The sequence below is a fragment of the Mobula hypostoma genome, chromosome 9 (genome assembly GCF_963921235.1).
Source record: "Mobula hypostoma chromosome 9, sMobHyp1.1, whole genome shotgun sequence".
NCBI lineage: Eukaryota > Metazoa > Chordata > Chondrichthyes > Myliobatiformes > Myliobatidae > Mobula > Mobula hypostoma.
In genome coordinates this window covers 13935621-13957196 of record NC_086105.1, presented here as the reverse complement: position 1 = coordinate 13957196, position 21576 = coordinate 13935621, and the positions used below count along the sequence as shown (strand labels likewise).

At 42.3% G+C, this 21576-nt stretch overlaps 1 protein-coding gene across 8 annotated transcripts in view; it reads right to left on the bottom strand.

Annotated features, from left to right (window-relative positions):
- The window catches only part of ppfia2 (PTPRF interacting protein alpha 2), a 352206-nt gene that overhangs the window by 37865 nt on the left and 292765 nt on the right, over nt 1-21576 (bottom strand). For all 8 annotated transcript variants that reach the window (XM_063057742.1, XM_063057744.1, XM_063057746.1 and 5 more), the window contains 2 exons: nt 4499-4525; nt 3571-3746 (listed from right to left, as the gene is read on the bottom strand). In XM_063057742.1, the coding sequence (XP_062913812.1) occupies nt 3571-3746; nt 4499-4525 (203 nt within the window). The remainder of the gene's footprint in view (nt 1-3570; nt 3747-4498; nt 4526-21576) is intronic.

Genomic DNA, 21576 nt, shown 5'->3' with positions numbered 1-21576 from the left:
AAAGGAGATAGAATTGTGATCACTATCTTGAAAATGCTCTCCCAGTGAGAGATCTGACACCTGACCAGGTTCATTTCCCAATACCAGATCAAGCACAGCCTCTCCTCTTGTAGGTTTATCTACATATTGTGTTAAGAAACCTTCTTGAACACACCTAACAAACTCCACCCTATCTAAACCCCTCGCTCCAGGGACATGCCAATCGTTATTTAGGAAATTAAAATCTCCCAACAACCCTGTTATTATTACACCTTCCCAGAACCTGTCTCCCTATTTGCTCCTCAATATCCCTGTTACTACTGGGTGGTCTATAAAAAACACCCAGTAGAGTTATTAGCCACTTCCTGTTCCTAACTTCCACCCACAGAGACTCTCCTTCCATGTCTTCCTCCTTTTCTGTAGCCATGATACTATCGCTGATCAAAAGTGCCACACCCCCAGCTCTTTTGCCTCCCTCCCTGTCCTTTCTGAAACATCTAAAGTCTGGCACTCGAAGTAATTATTCCTGCCCCTGAGCCATCCAAGTCTCTGGAATGGCCACCAACATCATAGCTCCAAGTACTGATACACGGTCTAAGCTCATCCACTTTGTTCATAATACTCCTTGCACTAAAATAGACACATCTCAAACCATCTCTCTGAGCGCATCCCTTCTCGATCACCTGCCTATCCTGCCTCTTGCCGTCTCCAAGCTTTCTCTATTTGTGAGTCAAACGCCTCTTTCTCTGTCTCATCAGTTTGGTTCTCACTCCCCAGCAATACTAGTTTAAACTCTCCCCAATAGCCTTAGCAAACCTCCCCGCCAGGATATTGGTCCCCCTGGGATTCAAGTGCAACCCGTCCTTTTTGTACAGGTCACTCCTGCCCCAAAAGGGGTCCCAATGATCCAGAAATCTGAATCCCTGCCCCCTGCTCCAATCCCTCAGCCACGCATTTATCCTCCACCTCATTCTATTCCTATACTCACTGTCATGTGGCACAGGCAGTAATCCCGAGATGACTACCTTTGTGGTCCTGCTTCTCAACTTCCTTCCTAACTCCCCGTATTCTGCTTTCAGGACCTCCTCTCTTTTCCTGCCTATGTTGTTGGTACCAATGTACCATAACCTCTGGCTGTTCTTCCCATTTTAGAATATTGTGGAGTGATCAGAAACAACTTGGACCCTTTCACCTGGGAGGCAAACTACCATCCATGCTTCTTTCCTGTGTCCACAGAATCGCCTGTCTGACCCCCTAACTATAGAGTCCCCTGTCTCTGCTGCCATCCTCTTCCTTTTCCTACCTTTCTGAGCCACAGGACCAGACTCTGTGCCAGAGGCACCGCCACTCTGCTTCCCCCAGGTAGGTCATCTGCCCCAACAGTAGTCAAGCAGGAGTACTTCTTGTCAAGGGGTACAGCCACAGGGGTGCTCGCTAGCCTCTGACTCCTGCCCTTCCCTCCTGACTGTTACCCACTTATCTGTCTCCCCAGGCCCCGGTGTGACTACCTGCCTATACCTCCTATCTATCACTTTCTCACTTTCCCTGACCAGACAAAGGTCATCAAGCTACATCTCCAGTTCCCTAACATGGTCCCTAAGGAGCTGCAGCTTGACGCACCTGGTGCAGATGTGGCCGTCGCGGAGGCTGAGAGTCTCCGGGACTTCCCATGTCTGACACCGATCACAGAACACCGGCCTCAAACGCATTCTTCCTGTCTGTATTCTACACAGACAGCCTACCTCGCCTCAATCCGTTATCGCCTAAGCCCCACTGAGCCAAAGCCTTCCTACTCTGTCTCCTTCTACTCCGTCGCCCACTCCTCTGACGTCCGCTTTATAAAGCTGTCTCCTTTTAAACTCTTCTTGCTGTTCTCACTGGCTGACGTCCATGGTGTGTCCCGATCAAACTGCTGAAGAAATACATATGAAGACATATGTAAATTTAGGCTCAAAAGCACTGCTTTCGTGTGGTAATGTACTGTTTTCCACTTCCCCAAAAACTGTGCAAAGCTAAAGTATACTTTCAAGGCAGGATTTATTAAAACATTGCCAGCTGACCAGTAAGTCCATCGAACTACAAAAAAATACACATTTTGTGAGTTGTGAATATACCTGGGGACACGGAAAACAAAGCAGAAAATACTGGAAAGAACTCAGCAGGCCACATAGCATCCATGGAAAGTGAAATAATGTTTTTAGATCTTAGATCCTCTTTCAGGTGTTTTGACAAAGGGTCTCAGACCACAATCATCACTTCTCTCTCTACAGTTACTGTCAGATCTGCTATTTCTAGTGTTTTCTGTTTTTTTTCCCCTCGATTCCCAGCTGGTGCAGGTTTTCATGGTTGGGTGTGTTTAATCCTGTTTTGTTTCCAACTTTATTTTCACGGAGATGTATTTCCCTGAGTCACTGGGAATTAGCCCTGTTAATGAAAATTAAGTCCTGGGGTGATGCATAATTGTGCCCACCTCAGTCACTTCCTCTGGCAGCTTGTACTATTTACCCACCACCTTCTTTGTGAAAAAAATATCCAAGTCCCCTTTAAATCTTTTCCCCTTCACTTTAAACCTTTGCCCTTATTCTTATTCTGGGAAAAAATTAAGGGTTAAATGTATTTATTACATATTGTACATCAAAACAGACAGTGAAATACATCATTTATGTCAAAGACTAAACGTAGTATGAATATGTGCTGAGGGCAGTCTGCAACTGTCAGCATGCTTCAGGCACCAACATAGCAGGCCCACAATTTACTAACTTTGGAATGTGGGAGGAAACCCATAGGGTCACGGGAAGAATATACCAGACAATGGAAGCAACTGAACTCCACTGATCGCTGGTACTTAAACAGCATTATGCTAACTGCAACGCTACCATGTCACTCCATGACCATCCACTTTATCTATGTCCTCATGATTTTTTAAACCTCTGTGGGGTCATCCTCAGTCTCTTTCACTCCAGTGAAAACAGTCTCTCCTTATACTTCAAGTCCTCCAGTCCTGGCAACATCCTTGTGAATCTTTCCTGCACTCTCTCTATTTTATTTATATTATTCTTATACAATGGCATCTAAAACTGCACACAATATTTCAGCTGTGGTCTCAGCATCTTATACAGCTAGGACACAATGTTCCAACTCTTGTACTCAATGCCACTTTCAGGGAATTATGTACCTTTATTTTGGCCACGTACCAAGAACAGATTAACTTCTCATTAATTGCCTTTAAGAGACATGAAAAATCTGGTATTAAATTTCAAATATTTAGAAGACTAAACTGTAAACTCGGTGAGGCTCCCGGGTGAGATAACCCTCAGATAATAGGTGCACACATTGCTATCTATGACCACAGTCTTTGGTCAGTCTGGGGAAACTGTGAAGTAGGGGCACACCCCTGTGGAGAAAATCATTATACAGTATACAGATGCTCTAGAGAATCTTCACCTGTCTGAACTTCATATAGTAATATATTACAAGGGCTTTGAGTTTCAAGCTTACTCAGGTTTCTCAAGAATGTATTTTAAATAAAGATGTGCATTTGCAACACAATGTATGTCTAGATAGAGTCTTTTAAACAAAACTTAAACATACCGGTGAAAGCTATCCACCATTTTTAAATGAATGCGGAGATCTTTCTTCGTTAAGTGGTCCAGCATTCTAGCATCTACCAGGCACTCCATGAAATAGCTGCGATACTGAGGTAATCCCAAACTAGGAAGCCACTCATTACCAATCCATTCGTGATTCATGTCACCGTAGGCCAAAGTCTGTTGGAGTGGGGAAGAGATTATTCATACAAATTCACTTGGGAGATTGATATTAAAAAAAGAATCTTTAAAATCCATCATAAATCTTTGTAGTATAGGTCTACATCATCTTTCATTTCAATGAGTGTGGAGGTTGGAGTAGCAGTGAGCCAAAAGATACTAAAGGAACATTACTGAAAGATTATTGTTATTATTTCAAATTTCATCTTTTCAAAGACAGATTTATAAACCTGCATGAAACGTGAACAAATATTCCACATTGTGTTGTTAATTAATAAAGAAATTAAATAGCAATGCCTAGCTCAGAAGTGAAATAAAAAAAAATAATTAAATCGATATTCTATTTCTAGTCACATCTGAATTTAGTGGGCAGGTTTAGCAAAGGTCTGCAATATACAGATTCTAGTGGATTTTCTACCCTCTGTCTGTTCCTCCAGCATTTTGTTTGTGTTGCTCAGATTTCCAGCATATGCAGACTTTCTCTTGTTGTGAATCTACAAACAGAACAATTTTTACCTTCCTTATATGCTACCCTACCCTCTTCCATCTTTTCTATCATGGTTGCTATTCTATATTGTTTATTGAGTATGCCCATAAGAAAATTAATCTCTGGGTTGCATATGGTGACATATATGTACTTAGATAATAAATTTACTTTGAACTTTCAAGGTACAAGATAAGTTAATAAGCATGAGTAGTAATAATTTGAGCACATGTATTTTCAAACTGAATTATCTGTTAACATGCATTACCTGAGCCCAACTGCCTTCTTCAGACTCCTGAAGGATTCCAAGAAAATATAGTTTAAAAATCAAGTAATAAAAACGGAGTTCGACCATATGATTCTCAAATGAAAATATAAATAACATTGAATAAAAAAGTCATAACAAACTGCAGTTAAATTAAAATAAAAACTGTTTACTTAAATTCAAGACTGAAATGGTTTTTCCCAAAATTAATCACTTTACTTGCCAATTTCATTTTGTAAAAGCTCTGTTAATAGAAACATAGAAAATAGGTGCAGGAGTAGGCCATTCGGCCCTTCGAGCCTGCACCGCCATTTATTATGATCATGGCTGATCATCCAACTCAGAACCCCGCCCCAGCCTTCCCTCCATACCCCCTGACCCCTGTAGCCACAAGGGCCATATCTAACTCCCTCTTAAACATAGCCAATGAACTGGCCTCAACAGTTTCCTGTGGCAGAGAATTCCACAGATTCACCACTCTCTGTGTGAAGAAGTTTTTCCTAATCTCGGTCCTAAAAGGCTTCCCCTCTATCCTCAAACTGTGACCCCTCGTTCTGGACTTCCCCAACATCGGGAACAATCTTCCTGCATCCAGCCTGTCCAATCCCTTTAGGATCTTATACGTTTCAATCAGATCCCCCCTCAATCTTCTAAATTCCAACGAGTACAAGCCCAGTTCATCCAGTCTTTCTTCATATGAAAGTCCTGCCATCCCAGGAATCAATCTGGTGAACCTTCTTTGTACTCCCTCTATGGCAAAGATGTCTTTCCTCAGATTAGGGGACCAAAACTGCACACAATACTCCAGGTGTGGTCTCACCAAGGCCTTGTACAACTGCAGTAGTACCTCCCTGCTCCTGTACTCGAATCCTCTCGTTATAAATGCCAGCATACCATTCGCCTTTTTCACCGCCTGCTGTACCTGCATGCCCACTTTCAATGACTGGTGTATAATGACACCCAGGTCTCGTTGCACCTCCCCTTTTCCTAATCGGCCACCATTCAGATAATAATCTGTTTTCCTATTTTTGCCACCAAAGTGGATAACTTCACATTTATCCACATTAAATTGCATCTGCCATGAGTTTGCCCACTCACCCAACCTATCCAAGTCACCCTGCATCCTCTTAGCATCCTCCTCACTGCTAACACTGCCACCCAGCTTCGTGTCATCCGCAAACTTGGAGATGCTGCATTTAATTCCCTCATCCAAGTCATTAATATATATTGTAAACAACTGGGGTCCCAGCACTGAGCCTTGCTGTACCCCACTAGTCACCGCCTGCCATTCTGAAAAGGTCCCGTTTATTGCCATTCTTTGCTTCCTGTCTGCTAACCAATTCTCCACCCACACCAATACCTTACCCCCAATACCGTGTGCTTTGAGTTTGCACACTAATCTCCTGTGTGGGACCTTGTCAAAAGCCTTCTGAAAATCCAAATATACCACATCCACTGGTTCTCCCCTATCCACTCTACTAGTTACATCCTCAAAAAATTCTATGAGATTTGTCAGACATGATTTTCCTTTCACAAATCCATGCTGACTTTGTCCGATCATTTCACCGCTTTCCAAATGTGCCGTTATCACATCCTTGATAACTGACTCCAGCAGTTTCCCCACCACCGACGTTAGGCTAACCGGTCTATAATTCCCCGGTTTCTCTCTCCCTCCTTTTTTAAAAACTGGGGTTACATTAGCCACCCTCCAATTCTCAGGAACTAGTCCAGAATCTAACGAGTTTTGAAAAATTATCACTAATGCATCCACTATTTCTTGGGCTACTTCCTTAAGCACTCTAGGATGCAGACCATCTGGCCCTAACACCACTTCCCTACTCACATGTATTTCACTCAGTTCCTCCATCTCACTGGACCCTCTGTCCCTTACTATTTCTGGAAGATTATTTATGTCCTCCTTAGTGAAGACAGAACCAAAGTAATTATTCAATTGGTCTGCCATGTCCTTGCTCCTCATAATCAATTCACCTGTTTCTGTCTGCAGGGGACCTACATTTGTCTTTACCAGTCTTCTCCTTTTTACATATCTATAAAAGCTTTCACAGTCCGTTTTTATGTTCCCTGCCAGTTTTCTCTCATAATCTTTTTTCCCCTTCCTAATTAAGCCCTTTGTCCTCCTCTGCTGAACTCTGAATTTCTCCCAGTCCTCAGGTGAGCCACTTTCTCTGGCTAATTTGTATGCTACTTCTTTGGAATTGATACTATCCCTAATTTCTCTTGTCAGCCACGGGTGCACTACCTTCCTTGATTTATTCTTTTGCCAAACTGGGATGAACAATTGTTGTAGTTCATCCATGCAACCTTTAAATGCTTGCCATTGCATATCCACCGTCAATCCTTTAAGTGTCATTTGCCAGTCTATCTTAGCTAATTCACGTCTCATACCTTCAAAGTTACCCCTCTTTAAGTTCAGAACCTTTGTTTCTGAATTAACTATGTCACTCTCCATCTTAATGAAGAATTCCACCATATTATGGTCACTCTTACCCAAGGGGCCTCTCATGACAAGATCGCTAATTAACCCTTCCTCATTGCTCAAAACCCAGTCCAGAATAGCCTGCTCTCTAGTCGGTTCCTCGACATGTTGGTTCAAAAAACCATCCCGCATACATTCCAAGAAATCCTCTTCCTCAGCACCTTTACCAATTTGGTTCACCCAGTCTACATGTAGATTGAAGTCACCCATTATAACTGCTGTTCCTTTATTGCACACATTTCTAATTTCCTGTTTAATACCATCTCCGACCTCACTACTACCGTTAGGTGGCCTGTACACAACTCCCACCAGCGTCTTCTGCCCCTTAGTGTTACGCAGCTCTACCCATATCGATTCCACATCTTCCCGGCTTATGTCCTTCCTTTCTATTGCGTTAATCTCTTCTTTAACCAGCAACGCCACCCCACCTCCCCTTCCTTCATGTCTATCCCTCCTGAATATTGAATATCCCTGAACGTTGAGCTCCCATCCCTGGTCACCCTGGAGCCATGTCTCTGTGATCCCAACCATATCATAATCATTAATAACAATCTGCACTTTCAATTCATCCACCTTATTACGAATGCTCCTTGCATTGACACATAAAGCCTTCAGGCGCTCTTTTACAACTCTCTTAGCCCTTATACAATTATGTTGAAAAGTGGCCCTTTTTAATGCTTGCCCTGGATTTGTCGGCCTGCCACTTTTACTTTTCTCCTTTGTACTTTTTGCTTCTACCCTCACTTTACACCCCTCTGTCTCTCTGCACTGGTTCCCATCCCTCTGTTGTGAACTAACCTCCTCACGCCTAGCCTCTTTAATTTGATTCCCACCCCCCAACCATTCTAGTTTAAAGTCGCCTCAGTAGCCCCCACTAATCTCCCTGCCAGGATATTGGTCTCCCTAGGATTCAAGTGTAACCCGTCCTTTTTGTACAGGTCACGCCTGCGCCAAAAGAGGTCCCAATGTTCCAAAAATTTGAATCCCTGCCCCCTGCTCCAATCCCTCAGCCACGCATTTATCCTCCACCTCATCGCATTCCTACTCTCACTGTCGCGTGGCACAGGCAGTAATCCCGAGATTACTACCTTTGCGGTCCTTTTTCTCAACTCCCTTCCTAGCTCTCTATATTCTCCTTTCAGGACCTCATCCCTTTTCCTACCTATGTCATTGGTACCTATATGTACCACGACCTCTGGCTCCTCACCCTCCCACTTCAGGATATCTTGGACACAATCAGAAATATCCTGGACCCTGGCACCAGGGAGGCAAACTACCATCCGGGTCTCTGGACTGCGTCCACAGAATCGCCTATCTGACCCCCTTACTATTGAGTCCTCTATCACAACTGCCGTCCTCTTCCTTGCCCTACCCTTCTGAGCTACAGGGCCAGACTCTGTGCCGGAGGCACGGCCACTGTCGCTTCCCCCGGGTAAGCTGTCCCCCCCAACAGTACTCAAACAGGAGTACCTGTTGTTAAGGGGCACAGCCACCGGGGTACTCCCCATCACCTGACTTTTCCCCTTCCCCCTCCTCACCGTGACCCACTTGTCTGCCTCCCGTGGCCCCGGCGTGACCACCTGCCTTCCACTCCTCTCTATCACCTCCTCGCTCTCCCTGACCAGACGAAGGTCATCGAGCTGCAGCTCCAGTTCCGTAACGCGGTCCCTTAGGAGCTGCATCTCGATGCACTTGGCGCAGATGTAGACGTCCGGGAGGCTTGGAGACTCCAGGGCCTCCCACATCCGACACCGAGAACAGCAAACTGCCCTCACAGTCATAATGCCCCTCTCCTCAAATAGCAACAGAAAATGAATGCCATCATATATTTAAGCTGTCATATCTTTCCTCTGATAAGCATATTCAACTCGTGCATATTACATTCATGTTCCATCTATCCATTTAACATTGTGCTAGTAAGAATAAAATTCTTTCTGTGCTGTGAATGATAATTCAGATTAAACAAAACACATATACAGTACATGCATGAAATATTGTACAATTTTCTGGATTTTTTCCAAAATTGCCAGTCATATCTTCAGAAATGTTTTCTTTGTCTGAGTTATTCCAATTGGTTTTCAAAGGGCCTCAAGTAAAGTTAAATACTTTAGAATTCAGATTCTGTAAATCGTATATAATAGTAAATTTTTTTGAATTTTCTCAAAGATTTCTGGTAACTGTCAACAAATAAAATTTTCCATAACTTTAACTGTAGTGTTATACAAGTTAATAAGTTGCCAATTGGTAGATTTATATTCAATTGACATTCAAGCAAAATGGTTTGATTAGAATCTTGTATTGCAGAAAAGAACATGAATGATTATTTTGATCTGTATTCCAAATATTAACACTCTTACAATATAGCACTACATTTATAATATTTAGTTATATTGGTGCAGAACTAGCAATGAAATTTAGATTCATGATGCTTAACTTATTGGACTTTAATTGAAGTTTGCTCAAGCCAAAGCAATGAAACCTAGTTCTACTTTCCCTCTAATTTTCAAGTTTTTTTAAACTGACTGATATTGAACAAAGAAAAATATTTTTACAGGAAATAATTTTCAGAATAACAAACATACAGGTATATCTTGTATGGCCTTATTTACATTATCATCTAGAATGACGAGATATCCATCTGCAGTATTTGTTCCTAGATAACACTAATTCTCTAGTCTCAGCTGATGGTATCAGAGTGATGTCAGCAACGGCAATCTCAGTTGGGAATATCATGGGATTCACATAGGGCGTTTCGACAAATTTCCCCAGATTATAACTAATGTTAAATCTAGATCTCAGAACAATGTGGGATGTGGTGCCCAATCAATATCCAAAGGAGTAAATCTAAGTATTTCGATCCTTGATCTGAGAGTGAATTTGTTTGAACTTTGAAAAAAGAAAATCACAGATGGAAATTCAAATTTTGTCAGTGCACAGGTAATGGACTGAGAAAAAAAATCCTTGCATTTATAGGAATATTTTGTCCTGAAAATGCCTCACATGGTCAACAAGTTTATGAGTTACCTTCAATCAAATAAATAAGCGTGACAATAAACAGATAGTCAAAAATGCCACAATGAGACAAATAATCAATGCTGATTGACAAGTAAATGTTGAAAAAGACCCTAGACTACCTCTACTTTTCAAAAAAGTGTCCTGGAAACATTTCTTACAGGGATGATGGGAAAGATCAGCAGAAAGAAAAAAAAGAAACTGAAGAGAAAGTCTTTAGGAATAGAGCCAGAAGCACAAGGGAAAAAGAGATTAAAATAAGATTAGAAAGAAAAAGACAAGAAATGACAGCAGAAAGAGACTGAAACACAAGTGAACAGAAGGTGGAAGGAGAGGACAAACCAGCACTGGAATCAGTGGGAGGTTCATACTTTTATTTGATCAATGGTATCAAATCCGCAATCTGAAGAGGTATTAGGGTTTAAGTATGAGTGGTCAGAGATTGGGGAGAGACAGATGGTTGAATGAGAACAAGCCCACTTCTACAATTTGATTTTAAAACCAAGGAAACAAAAGATTTAAGGATATAAAAACATTTAATTTTTAAAAATTACCTTGATCCTCATAGCCATTTCTTGAATGGAAACGCTATTCATATTTGTTGGAGTTCAATTGTTCATCTATAATATTTGAGTGCAGGTATATGTAAGTCAGAGAAAAGGTAATATGAGAGATGGGTAGGACAAATATCTTCCATATAGTGAGGCCTGTGTTGATATAGCAGCATTCAGCATGTCCTCATACATGTATAATATTTACTGCGTTAGTAATGTTCAATATGGCATTCATATTAATTGTTAAAACCAGAGTTACCATGGTAAATGTTGTATATTGCTTAATCAAGTAGTGGTCACTCTAACAACTATAATAAATAAACTGCGAAGTCAGTGTAGCTGAACAGAACGACGAGTGTAGATAAAGATGACAGTCTTTACTGACTAAATATATACCATGATTGGATTTGTCAGGCGTGGCTAGGCAGAATCCAACATCGATTAAAAGAATAAACATAAATACATTAAGTACACTTGTGAAATGCAAAGTATCGAGTTGTGTAAAACCTGGGTCACTAGAGACTTCAAAAGAAAGAGAAATAGACTGATTAAGAGATAGAGATAGATGAAGAGGGAGAGGAGAAAAACTTCAATTAACATCTAAGCACACACTCCACTGGAAAACTGAGAACTTGTCATCAGAAATCAGGTAGAAAGGCAAGATGGCGCTGGTGTCATGGGAAGCTTACAAAACCCTGAAATATACTTCATCTGAACTCCTCTCACTGAAAACTGCAGCCTGTAATTTCCCTTTAAATAACATACGTCTGAAATGTCTTAATGAATGAGTGATATCACGATCTTCTGTTGGACTCATTGGATTGGACTGCACTTGCAAGTACAGCTCCTTTAAGGAGGTACAGCTCTGATGAAGGTCCATCACCATGACTGAAGGAGAGAGAGACGGAGAGAGCTAAAAGACAGACTAAAATGCTGGCTATGAAACTTTCTCTACCAGCATCTTGTAGCAAATGTACATTTGCTGGAGAACAAGATTGAGGTTCTAAGGGCAAGATTGCTGTATCAGAGGGAAATGAGGTTCTGTGTTTTGCAGAGACAAGGCTTACTCTGGACACATTGGATATGCTGGTAAGACCAGAGGGCATCTCAATAAACTGAATGGACTGGAGTGCTGAATTGGAAAAGGCAATTAGTGGGTGTCTGTGTTTCATGATAAACTCTTTGTTGTGCTTGGACACGGTGGTCTTGTTCGCCCGACCTGGAACATCTAATGATTAAGAACTGACCATTCTACTTACCAAGCGAGTTGTTCTCCATGATTCTGATTGTAGTTTATATACCACCAAAAGCAGGTGCTAAGTGGCACTCAAGAAATTGAATGTCACCATCATCAAATAAGAAACAGCCTCTCCTGACGCCTATCAAATAATTGTTGGAGACTTCAATCAGACTTGTTTGAAGAAATCTCTGTCCAATTATCAGCAAAATATCACCTGCACCACCAGGGGTCCCAACACACTCAACTACTCTTATACTATGATTAGGGATGACTACCATTCCATGCCTAGACCACATTTTGGGAAATCTGATCATCTAGCTGTCCTCCTCCTACCTGCATACATGGAGAGGCTAAAGAGCAAGGCTCCAGAGATAAGGATATCAATGTGTTAATCATGGGAGGCACACAATTGCTTTGAGTCGGTGGACTGGGCCATGTTGAAGCACACATTAGAGGATCTGAATGAATACATGGCTGTTAGAAACTTTATAAAAACAGTTGTAGATCAGTGTGTCCCCATAACATCATTCAGATCCTTCCCTAACCATAAGGCCTGGATAAACCATGACATCTGCAATCTGCTGAGGGCCAGATCAGTGACATTCAGATCTGGTGACCAAGTAGTAAATTACAAAAGGTCCAGATAGGATTTCCGAAAGGCCATTTCACTTGCAAAGTGGTAATTCCAGACCAACTTGAATCATTGAAGAATGCTTGACAGCTGTAGCAGGGCTTGAATGCTGTCACCTCCTACAAAGTGAAGCCAAGTGACATAGGTGATAACAAGGCTTCTCTCCCTGATGAATGCCTTTTATGCTTGCTTTGATTGTTGAAACACGGAGGCACCTTCATGAACACCCACAGACCCTGATGATTCTGTGATTTCAGTCTCTGAAGCTGATATGAGAGTATCCTTCAGGATATGCTTCAATTTTACCAGTGGCTAAGAAGAATGTAGTAATCTGCCTCAATGACCATCGTCCAGTAGCACATACATCCACTGTGATGAAGTGCTTTGACAGATTGATGATGAAACATATCAACTCCTGTCTTTGAAGCGACTTGGACCCGCTCCAATTTGCCTACCATTACATCAGGTGAACAACAGATGGCATTTTACTGGCTCATCACTCAATACTGAAATATCTGGACAGCAAAGATGCATACATCAGGATGCTCTTCATTGACTACAGCTCGACATTCAATACTATCATCCCCTCAAATAAGCTTCAAGTCCTTTGCCTCAGAACCACCTTATGCAACTGGATCCTTGATTTCCTCACTTGCAGACCAAAGTAAGTTTGGATTAGCAACAAGTCTCCTCCACAACCTCCATCAGCACAGGTACACCACAAGGCTCTATGCTTAACCCCCTGCTCTATTTGCTCTATACTTATGACCGTGAGGGTAGGCAGAGCCCCAATGCAATATTTAAGTTTGCTGACAACAACACCGTTTTTTCCCAAATCAAAGGTGGTGACAAATCAGCATATAGGAGGGAGATTGAAAATCCAGCTGAGTAGTGCCACAACAACCTCTCACTCAATGTCAGATCATAAAACCATAAGAATAGGAGCAGAATTAGGCCATTTAGTCCATCAAGTCTGCTCTGCCATTCAATCATGGCGGATCCTTTTTTTCCCCTCCTCAATCCCATTCCCTGGCCTTCTCTATCCTGAGGCAGTGCCCTCTTGTCTTAAACTCCCCCACCACGAAAACATCCTTTCCACATATATTCTGTCTAGGTCTTCCAAGATTCAAAAGGTTTCAATGAGATCCTCCTTCTTCCTTCTAAATTCCAGCAATTAGAGAGCCATCAAACATTCCTCATATGATAACCCTTTCATTCCTGGAATCATCCTTGTGAACCACCTCTGGACAACTCCAAAGCCAGCACATCTTTTCTCAGATGAGGAGCCCAAACCTGTTTACAATACTCAAGGTAGGGCCCCACCAGTGCCTTATAAAGCCTCAGCATCACACCCTTGCTCTTGTATTCAAGATCTCTTCAAATGAATGCTAACATTGCATTTGCCTTCCTTACCACTGACTCAACCTGTAAGTTAACCTTTAGGATGTTCTGAATAAGGACTCCCAAGTCCCTTTGCATCTCAGATTTTTGGATTTTCTCCCTGTTTAAAAAATAGTCTGCATATTTATTTCTACTACTAAAGTGTATGACCATGCATTTTCCAACATTGTATTTCATTATCCACTTTCTTGCCCATTCTCCTAATCTGCCCAAGTCCTTCTGCAGCCTAGCTCTTTCCTCAATGCGACCCGCCCCTCCACCAATCTTAAAACCATCTGCAAACTTGGCAACAAAGCCATCTATTCCATTATCTATATCATTGATATCCAGCATAAAAAGCAGTCCCAACACCGACTCCTGCAGAACACCACTAGTCACTAGCAGCCAACCAGACAATTATCCATTTATTCCCACTCACTGCCTCCTACCAATCAGCCAATGCTCTAACCATGTTAGTAAATTGCTCAGCAAGATCAAGAAGCTGACTGTTGACATCAGGAGGTGGGAACTGGAAGTCCATGATCTAGTCCGCATCAGGAGATCAGAGGTGGAAAAGGACAGCAACTTTAAATTTCTCAGTGTTATCATTTCAGAGGATCTGTCCTGGTCCCCTCAACTATTAGGCATTTGAAGCAGAGAGGATAACTTTACTCACTCCATCACTGATCTGTTCACACAAACTATGGACTCACTCTCAAGGACTCTTCAACTCATGTTCTTGATATTTATTGTTTATTTGTTTTCTTTCTTCTTGTATTTGCACAGTTTGCTGTCTTTTGTACATTGATTGTTTGTCCATCCTGTTGGGTGCGGTTTTCATTGATTCTGTTGTGCTTCCTGTATTTACTGTGAATACCCGGGAGAAAATGAATCTCAAGAGTTGTATATGGTGACATACATGTACTTTGATAAGAAATTTACTTTATTCTGAACTTTGGTAATATCCGTATCATCCAAATAACTGGGGGTTTTAACAATGAAAATCAGTACGACAGGACTCTGAACCCCTGATAATTTAAAAGCAATATCTTTTTGGAAATTTGTTATACAGTACCAGTACTGCCATGGGGATGAGTTGTTGGAATTTATTCAGTCAACTAAATTGATGGGGGGGAGGGAACGTGAAGGGTAATATAGACAAAGAAGTGTAATGTGTTGCTAATAATAGGGACAATTCCAATAGGTTAGTCTGAGTGAATAGAGTAAAGGAATGAGCCAATATCACATTTGGATGACTTACAGCAGATCCTTGCTGACACCTAATGACACCAGATCCTTGCTGCCCACATATAATCCATATATCTGCGTATTGAAGGGCACCTCAAAAGACACTATTGTATCTCCCTTCACCATCACTCCTGGCAGTCTAATGCAGATAGAGACCTGCAGATGGAGAATGAGTGTCAAGGGCAGTAACAGGCTCAGATAGATTAGATGCTTTTCCTCAGATTTCTGTTGGCCCTCATTTTAAATGTGGAAAAGATAACAGATAGTTCAAGGGGGAGTAGGATGGAAAATTAAAGTGGCAAGTAGCAGGAAGCTTGGTCACTCCCCTGCTCCACAAAGCAATCACCTGTCCTTCCCGTTACCTTTGGACACAAACAGTCTTTTTTTTCCGTAAGTTACTTGTGCTTATTCCAATTCAGTGCATTCCCTATTCACAATGTAGTCCCCTTTCACTAAAGAAGCCCAAGCAAAGATTTTATGATTGCTTTGCAGAGCACGTTTACTTCAACAATTCAGGACCATATTTTACATTCTCACTTTAAAATCCAACAGCACTCTCAGAGCATCATAGGAAGTCATTCCTGCCTGTGGCCATCAAACTTTACAACTCCTCCCTTGGAGGGTCAGACACTCTGAGCCAATAGGCTGATCCTGGACTTATTTCCTGGCATAATTTACATATTACTATTTAACTATTTATGGTTCTATTACTATTTAATTATTTATGGTGCAACTGTAACGAAAACCAATCCCACCCCCCCCCCGGATCAATAAAGTATGACTATGACTATATGGCTAAGAACCAATTTCACAGAGGCACCCTCTTCCATCGATTGAACACATTTTTTAGGCTTCTCTTAACTTAAGCAACCATAAACTCTTATCTGTGCTCAGATAACATAATAGAAATATCAATGTGTAAATGAATAGTGTCCATGTTCTATTTTCTATGTATAATATTATTTTAAACTCGGAATTGATATAATGAATTAGATGCTGAAGCAACATGGTAGCAAACATTTAGTTTCTTCTGTCTGCATGTAGACAAATTGTATATAGTGGTTCATTTGAATTATCGTACATGTTGCCTTTAACCAGATTTTAAATTTATGCAATGATTTATTTTCTACTTCGGCATTTGATCCCAGTGTGTTGGAAAATCATTACTATGCAGTGAAAACACAAGCCTCCTGCGACAGACTTGCAGTGTTTTGAAGTTCAAGCTGTGTATGTAAATACGATCATGGTGGTGACAAGGGGAGGGGTAGTACTGGCAGGGGAGGAATTCATGGATGAATGGATTCATTGGAGGGGTGATTTTATTCGCTGGTGCATTGGTTTATATGTTTACACAATATTATTTAATAACTATTTAAAATGGTTGTAAGCCAGTATAGTGACTATATTAAAACTTGCATAAACAACTATCATATGATCATATTAACCAATGCTATTGAAATAAATAGAAATATCAACAAAAATAATAATTTGTAGATATGCTGGATCAGCCACCATCTCTACATAGTGCATGTAAGTGATTCCAACTGTAGTCTTATGTTAGACACACAAAATGCTGGAGGAACTCAGAAGGCCAGGCAGTATCTATAGAAAAGAGTAAAACAGTCGATGTTACGGGCCAAGACCCTTCATCAGGACACAAATCCCAGCTCTCTGTCCGAAACTTTAACTGCTTACTCTTTTCTATAGATTCTGTCCAACCTACTGAGTTCCTCCAACATTTTGTGTCTGTTGCTTTGGATTTTCTGCCTATTTTCTCTCGTTTGTGGCCTTATGTTAGATGCTATTTAACCTTTATTCATGACCACCCTCAACCCCACAAGTAGCTGACAGCTTATTCCCAATATCTTCACTTTCTGTTTTTCAGATATTTAGCTATAGCATTTTTAAAAGCAAATCATTATCATCAAGTATTAAATATAACCAGTTTAAATTTGTTTTTTGTCAGGCATTGATATTGTGTATAATGAAATGGATGTAATAATTGTTTTATTGAATTTGTATTCATATTGATTGGGAATAAAAGTTAAAAGCTGATAAGAAATCATCTTGCATTCCCATTTAACAATTACGTAGATATAGACAAAACTTTGTCATCAGTTGCAATTACAGATGTGGTCAGCATGTACATTACAACATGATTATAATGGTCTGTTCATCTCTTGCACCTACTCCTGATTCCTGTTATATCCTTTGATACTGTCCTACTCCTGATACAGTTCTTTAAGGAGAGTGTTCTGCAATAAAAAAAAATGGAGTTGCTATTATACTATTAATACATCTATACCAGTAACACCTCAGCCAACCATACAAAGTTATTTCAGTACTAATCCTTTGGAGATTACTACTTCACTACTAATAATTTGGAGAAGGAAGTCTGAGAATTGGAGCGGGACTGTGGCGGGAGCCATTTTGAATTTTTCTTCTTCACATCAGACTTCAGAGAGGTGGGACTGCACAGGCATGTGACGTTGGGCAGTGAAGCGCGGAAGATTTAAAAGGAACACAGCCTTATACAGTGGACAGCGTTATTTTGCGGGCAGCGGAGTGAGCCAGGAGCAGAGTGAAGGCTTAAGGGCTTTGGCTCAATAGGCTTAGGCGGAAACAGGCGAAGCAAGTAACAGGAATTCTGCAGATGCTGGAAATTCAAGCAACACACATCAAAGTTGCTGGTGAACGCAGCAGGCCAGGCAGCATCTATAGGAAGAGGCGCAGTCGACGTTTCAGGCCGAGACCCTTCGTCAGGACTAACTGAAGGAAGAGTGAGTAAGGGATTTGAAAGCTGGAGGGGGAGGGGGAGATGCAAAATGATAGGAGAAGACAAGAGGGGGAGGGATGGAGCCGAGAGCTGGACAGGTGATAGGCAGAAGGGGATACGAGAGGATCATGGGACAGGAGGTCCGGGAAGAAAGACGGGGGGGGGGGGGTGACCCAGAGGATGGGCAAGAGGTATATTCAGAGGGACAGAGGGAGAAAAAGGAGAGTGAGAGAAAGAATGTGTGCATAAAAAAGAGTAACAGTTGGGGTACGAGGGGGAGGTGGGGCCTAGCGGAAGTTAGAGAAGTCAATGTTCATGCCATCAGGTTGGAGGCTACCCATACGGAATATAAGGTGTTGTTCCTCCAACCTGAGTGTGGCTTCATCTTTACAGTAGAGGAGGCCGTGGATAGACATGTCAGAATGGGAATGGGATGTGGAATTAAAATGTGTGGCCACTGGGAGATCCTGCTTTCTCTGGCGGACAGAGCGTAGATGTTCAGCAAAGCGGTCTCCCAGTCTGCATCGGGTCTCACCAATATATAAAAGGCCACATCGGGAGCACCGGACGCAGTATATCACCCCAGTCGACTCACAGGTGAAGTGATGCCTCACCTGGAAGGACTGTTTGGGGCCCTGAATGGTGGTAAGGGAGGAAGTGTAAGGGCATGTGTAGCACTTGTTCCGCTTACACGGATGAGTGCCAGGAGGGAGATCAGTGGGGAGGGATGGGGGGGACGAATGGACAAGGGAGTTGTGTAGGGAGCGATCCCTGCGGAATGCAGAGGGGGGGGGAGGGAAAGATATGCTTAGTGGTGGGATCCCATTGGAGGTGGCGGAAGTTACGGAGAATAATATGTTGGACCCGGAGGCTGGTGGGGTGGTAGGTGAGGACCAGGGGAACCCTATTACTAGTGGGGTGGTGGGAGGATGGAGTGAGAGCAGATGTACGTGAAATGGGGGAGAAGCAAGTAGGTTTGGTTTTCAATTTTTCCTGTTATTTGAGGAAAGGGGGAAGTATGAGTGTGAGGGCAGCTTGCTGTTCTCGGTGTCGGATATGGGAGGTCCTGGAGGCTCCAGGCCTCCCGGACGTCCACATCTGCACCAGGTGCGCCGAGCTGCAGCTCCTAAGGGACCGTGTTAGGGAACTGGAGCTGTAGTTCAATGACCTTTGTCTGGTCAGAGAGAGTGAGGAGTTGACAGAGAGCAGTTACAGGCAGGTGGTCACACCGGGGCCACGGGAGGCAGAAAGGTGGGTCACGGTTAGGAGGGGGAAGGGGGAGAGTCAGGTACTAGAGAGTACCCTGGTGGCTGTACCCCTTGACAATAAGTACACCTGTTTGAGTACTGTTGCAGGGGGGGGGGGGCAGCCTACCTGGGGGAAGCAACAGTGGCCGTGCCTCCGGCACAGAGTCCAGCCCTGTAGCTCAGAAGGGTAGGGAAAGGAAGGGCAGGGCAGTAGTAATAGGGGACTCGATATTTAGAGGGTCAGATAGGCGATTCTGTGGATGCAGTCTGGAGACCCGGATGATACTTTGCCACCCTGGTGCTAGGGTCCGGGATGTTTCTGATAGTGTCCAAGATATCCTGAAGTGGGAGGGTGAGGAGCCAGAGGTCGTGATACATATAGGTTCTAATGACATAGGTAGGAAAAGGGAAGAGGTCATGAAAGGAGAATATAGGGAGTTCGGAAGGGAGTTGAGAAGAAGGACCGCAAAGGTAGTAATCTCGGGATTACTGCCTGTGCCACGCGACAGTGAGAGTAGGAATGGAATGAGGTGGAGGATAAATGCATGGCGGAGGGATTGGAGCAGGGGGCAGGGATTTAAGTTTCTGGATCACTGGGACCTCTTTTGGGGCAGGTGTGACCTGTACAAAAAGGACAGGTTGCACTTGAATCCTAGGGGGACCAATATCCTGGCGGGGAGATTTGCAAAGGCTACTGGACAGACTTTAAACGAGAATGGTTGAGGGGTGGGAATCAAATTGAAGAGACTAGGAGAGACGAGGTTAGTTCACAAACAGAGAAAGCTAGTAGACTGTGTGTGAGGGAGGATAGGCAGGTGACAGAGAAGGGGAGTGCTCAGACTGAAGATGTAGGGGAGAAGGAAGAAAAAGATAATAAAGTTGCTTGCACTATTAGGGACAGAGAGTAAGAGGTGGAGGGTTTCTTAAAAGCATCTATTTTAATGCTAGGAGCATTGTAATAAAGGTGGATGAGCTTAGAGCATGGATTGATACCTGGAAATATGGTGTTGTAGCTATTAGTGAAACATGGTTGCAGGAGGGATGTGATTGGCAACTAAATATTCCTGGATTTTGTTGCTTCAGGTGTGATAGAATTAGAGGGGTAAGAGGGGGAGGTGTTGCATTGCTTATCAGAGAAAATATTACAGCGGTGCTTTGGCAGGATAGATTAGGGGGCTCGTCTAGGGAGGCTATTTGGGTGGAACTGAGGAACGGGAAAGGCGTAACAACACTTATAGGGGTGTATTATAGGCCACCTAATGGGGAGTGAGATTTGGAGGAGCAAATTTGTAAGGAGATAGCAGATATTTGTAGTAAGCACAAGGTTGTGATTGTGGGAGATTTTAATTTTCCACACATAGACTGAAAAGCCCATTCTGTAAAAGGGCTGGATGGTCTGGAGTTTGTAAAATGTGTGCAGGATAGTTTTTTGCAGAAATACATAGAGGTACCAACTAGAGAAGGGGCAGTGTTGGATCTTCTGTTAGGGACTGAGATAGGTCAGGTGATGGAGGTATGTGTTGGGGAGCACTTCGGGACCAGTGATCACAATGCCATTAGTTTCAATATAATTATGGAAAAGTATGGGACTGGACCCAGGGTTGAGATTTTTGATTGGAGAAAGGTTAACTTTGAGGAGATGCGAAAGGATTTAAAAGGAGTGGATTAGGACAATTTGTTTTATGGGAAGGATGTAATAGAGAAATAGAGGTCATTTAAAGGTGAAATTTTGAGGGTACAGAATCTTTATGTTCGTGTTAGGTTGAAAGGAAAGGTTAAAAGTTTGAGAGAGCCATGGTTTTCAAGGGATATTGGAAATTTGGTTCGGAAAAAGAGAAAGATCTACAATAAATATAGGAATCATGGAGTAAATGAGGTGCTCAAGGAATATAAAGAATGTAAAAAGAATCTTAAGGAAGAGATTAGAAAAGCTAACAGAAGATACGAGGTTGCTTTGGCAAGTAAGGTGAAAATAAATCCAAAGGGTTTCTACAGTTATATTAATAGCAAAAGGATAGTGAGGGATAAAATAGGTTTAAAATAAATTAGAGAATCAGAGTGGACAGCTATGTGCGGAGCCAAAAGAAATGGGGGAGATTTTGAACAATTTCTTCGGTATTCACTAAGGAGAAGGATATTGAATTGTGTAAGGTAAGGGAGACAAGTAGGGTAGTTATGGAAACTATGATGATTAAAGAAGAGGAAGTACTGGCGCTTTTAAGGAATATTAAAGTGGATAAGTCTCTGGGTCCTAACAGGACATTCACTTGGACTTTGAGGGAAGTTAGTGTAGAAATAGCAGGGGCTCTGACAGAAATATTACAAATGTGATGAGAAATGGGAATGGTGCTGGAGGATTGGCGTATTGCTCATGTGGTTCCATTGTTTAAAAAGCATTCTAAGAGTAAACCTAGCAATTATCGGCCTGTAATTTTGACGTCAGTGGTGGGTAAATTAATGGAAAGTATTCTTAGAGATGGTATATATAATTAACTG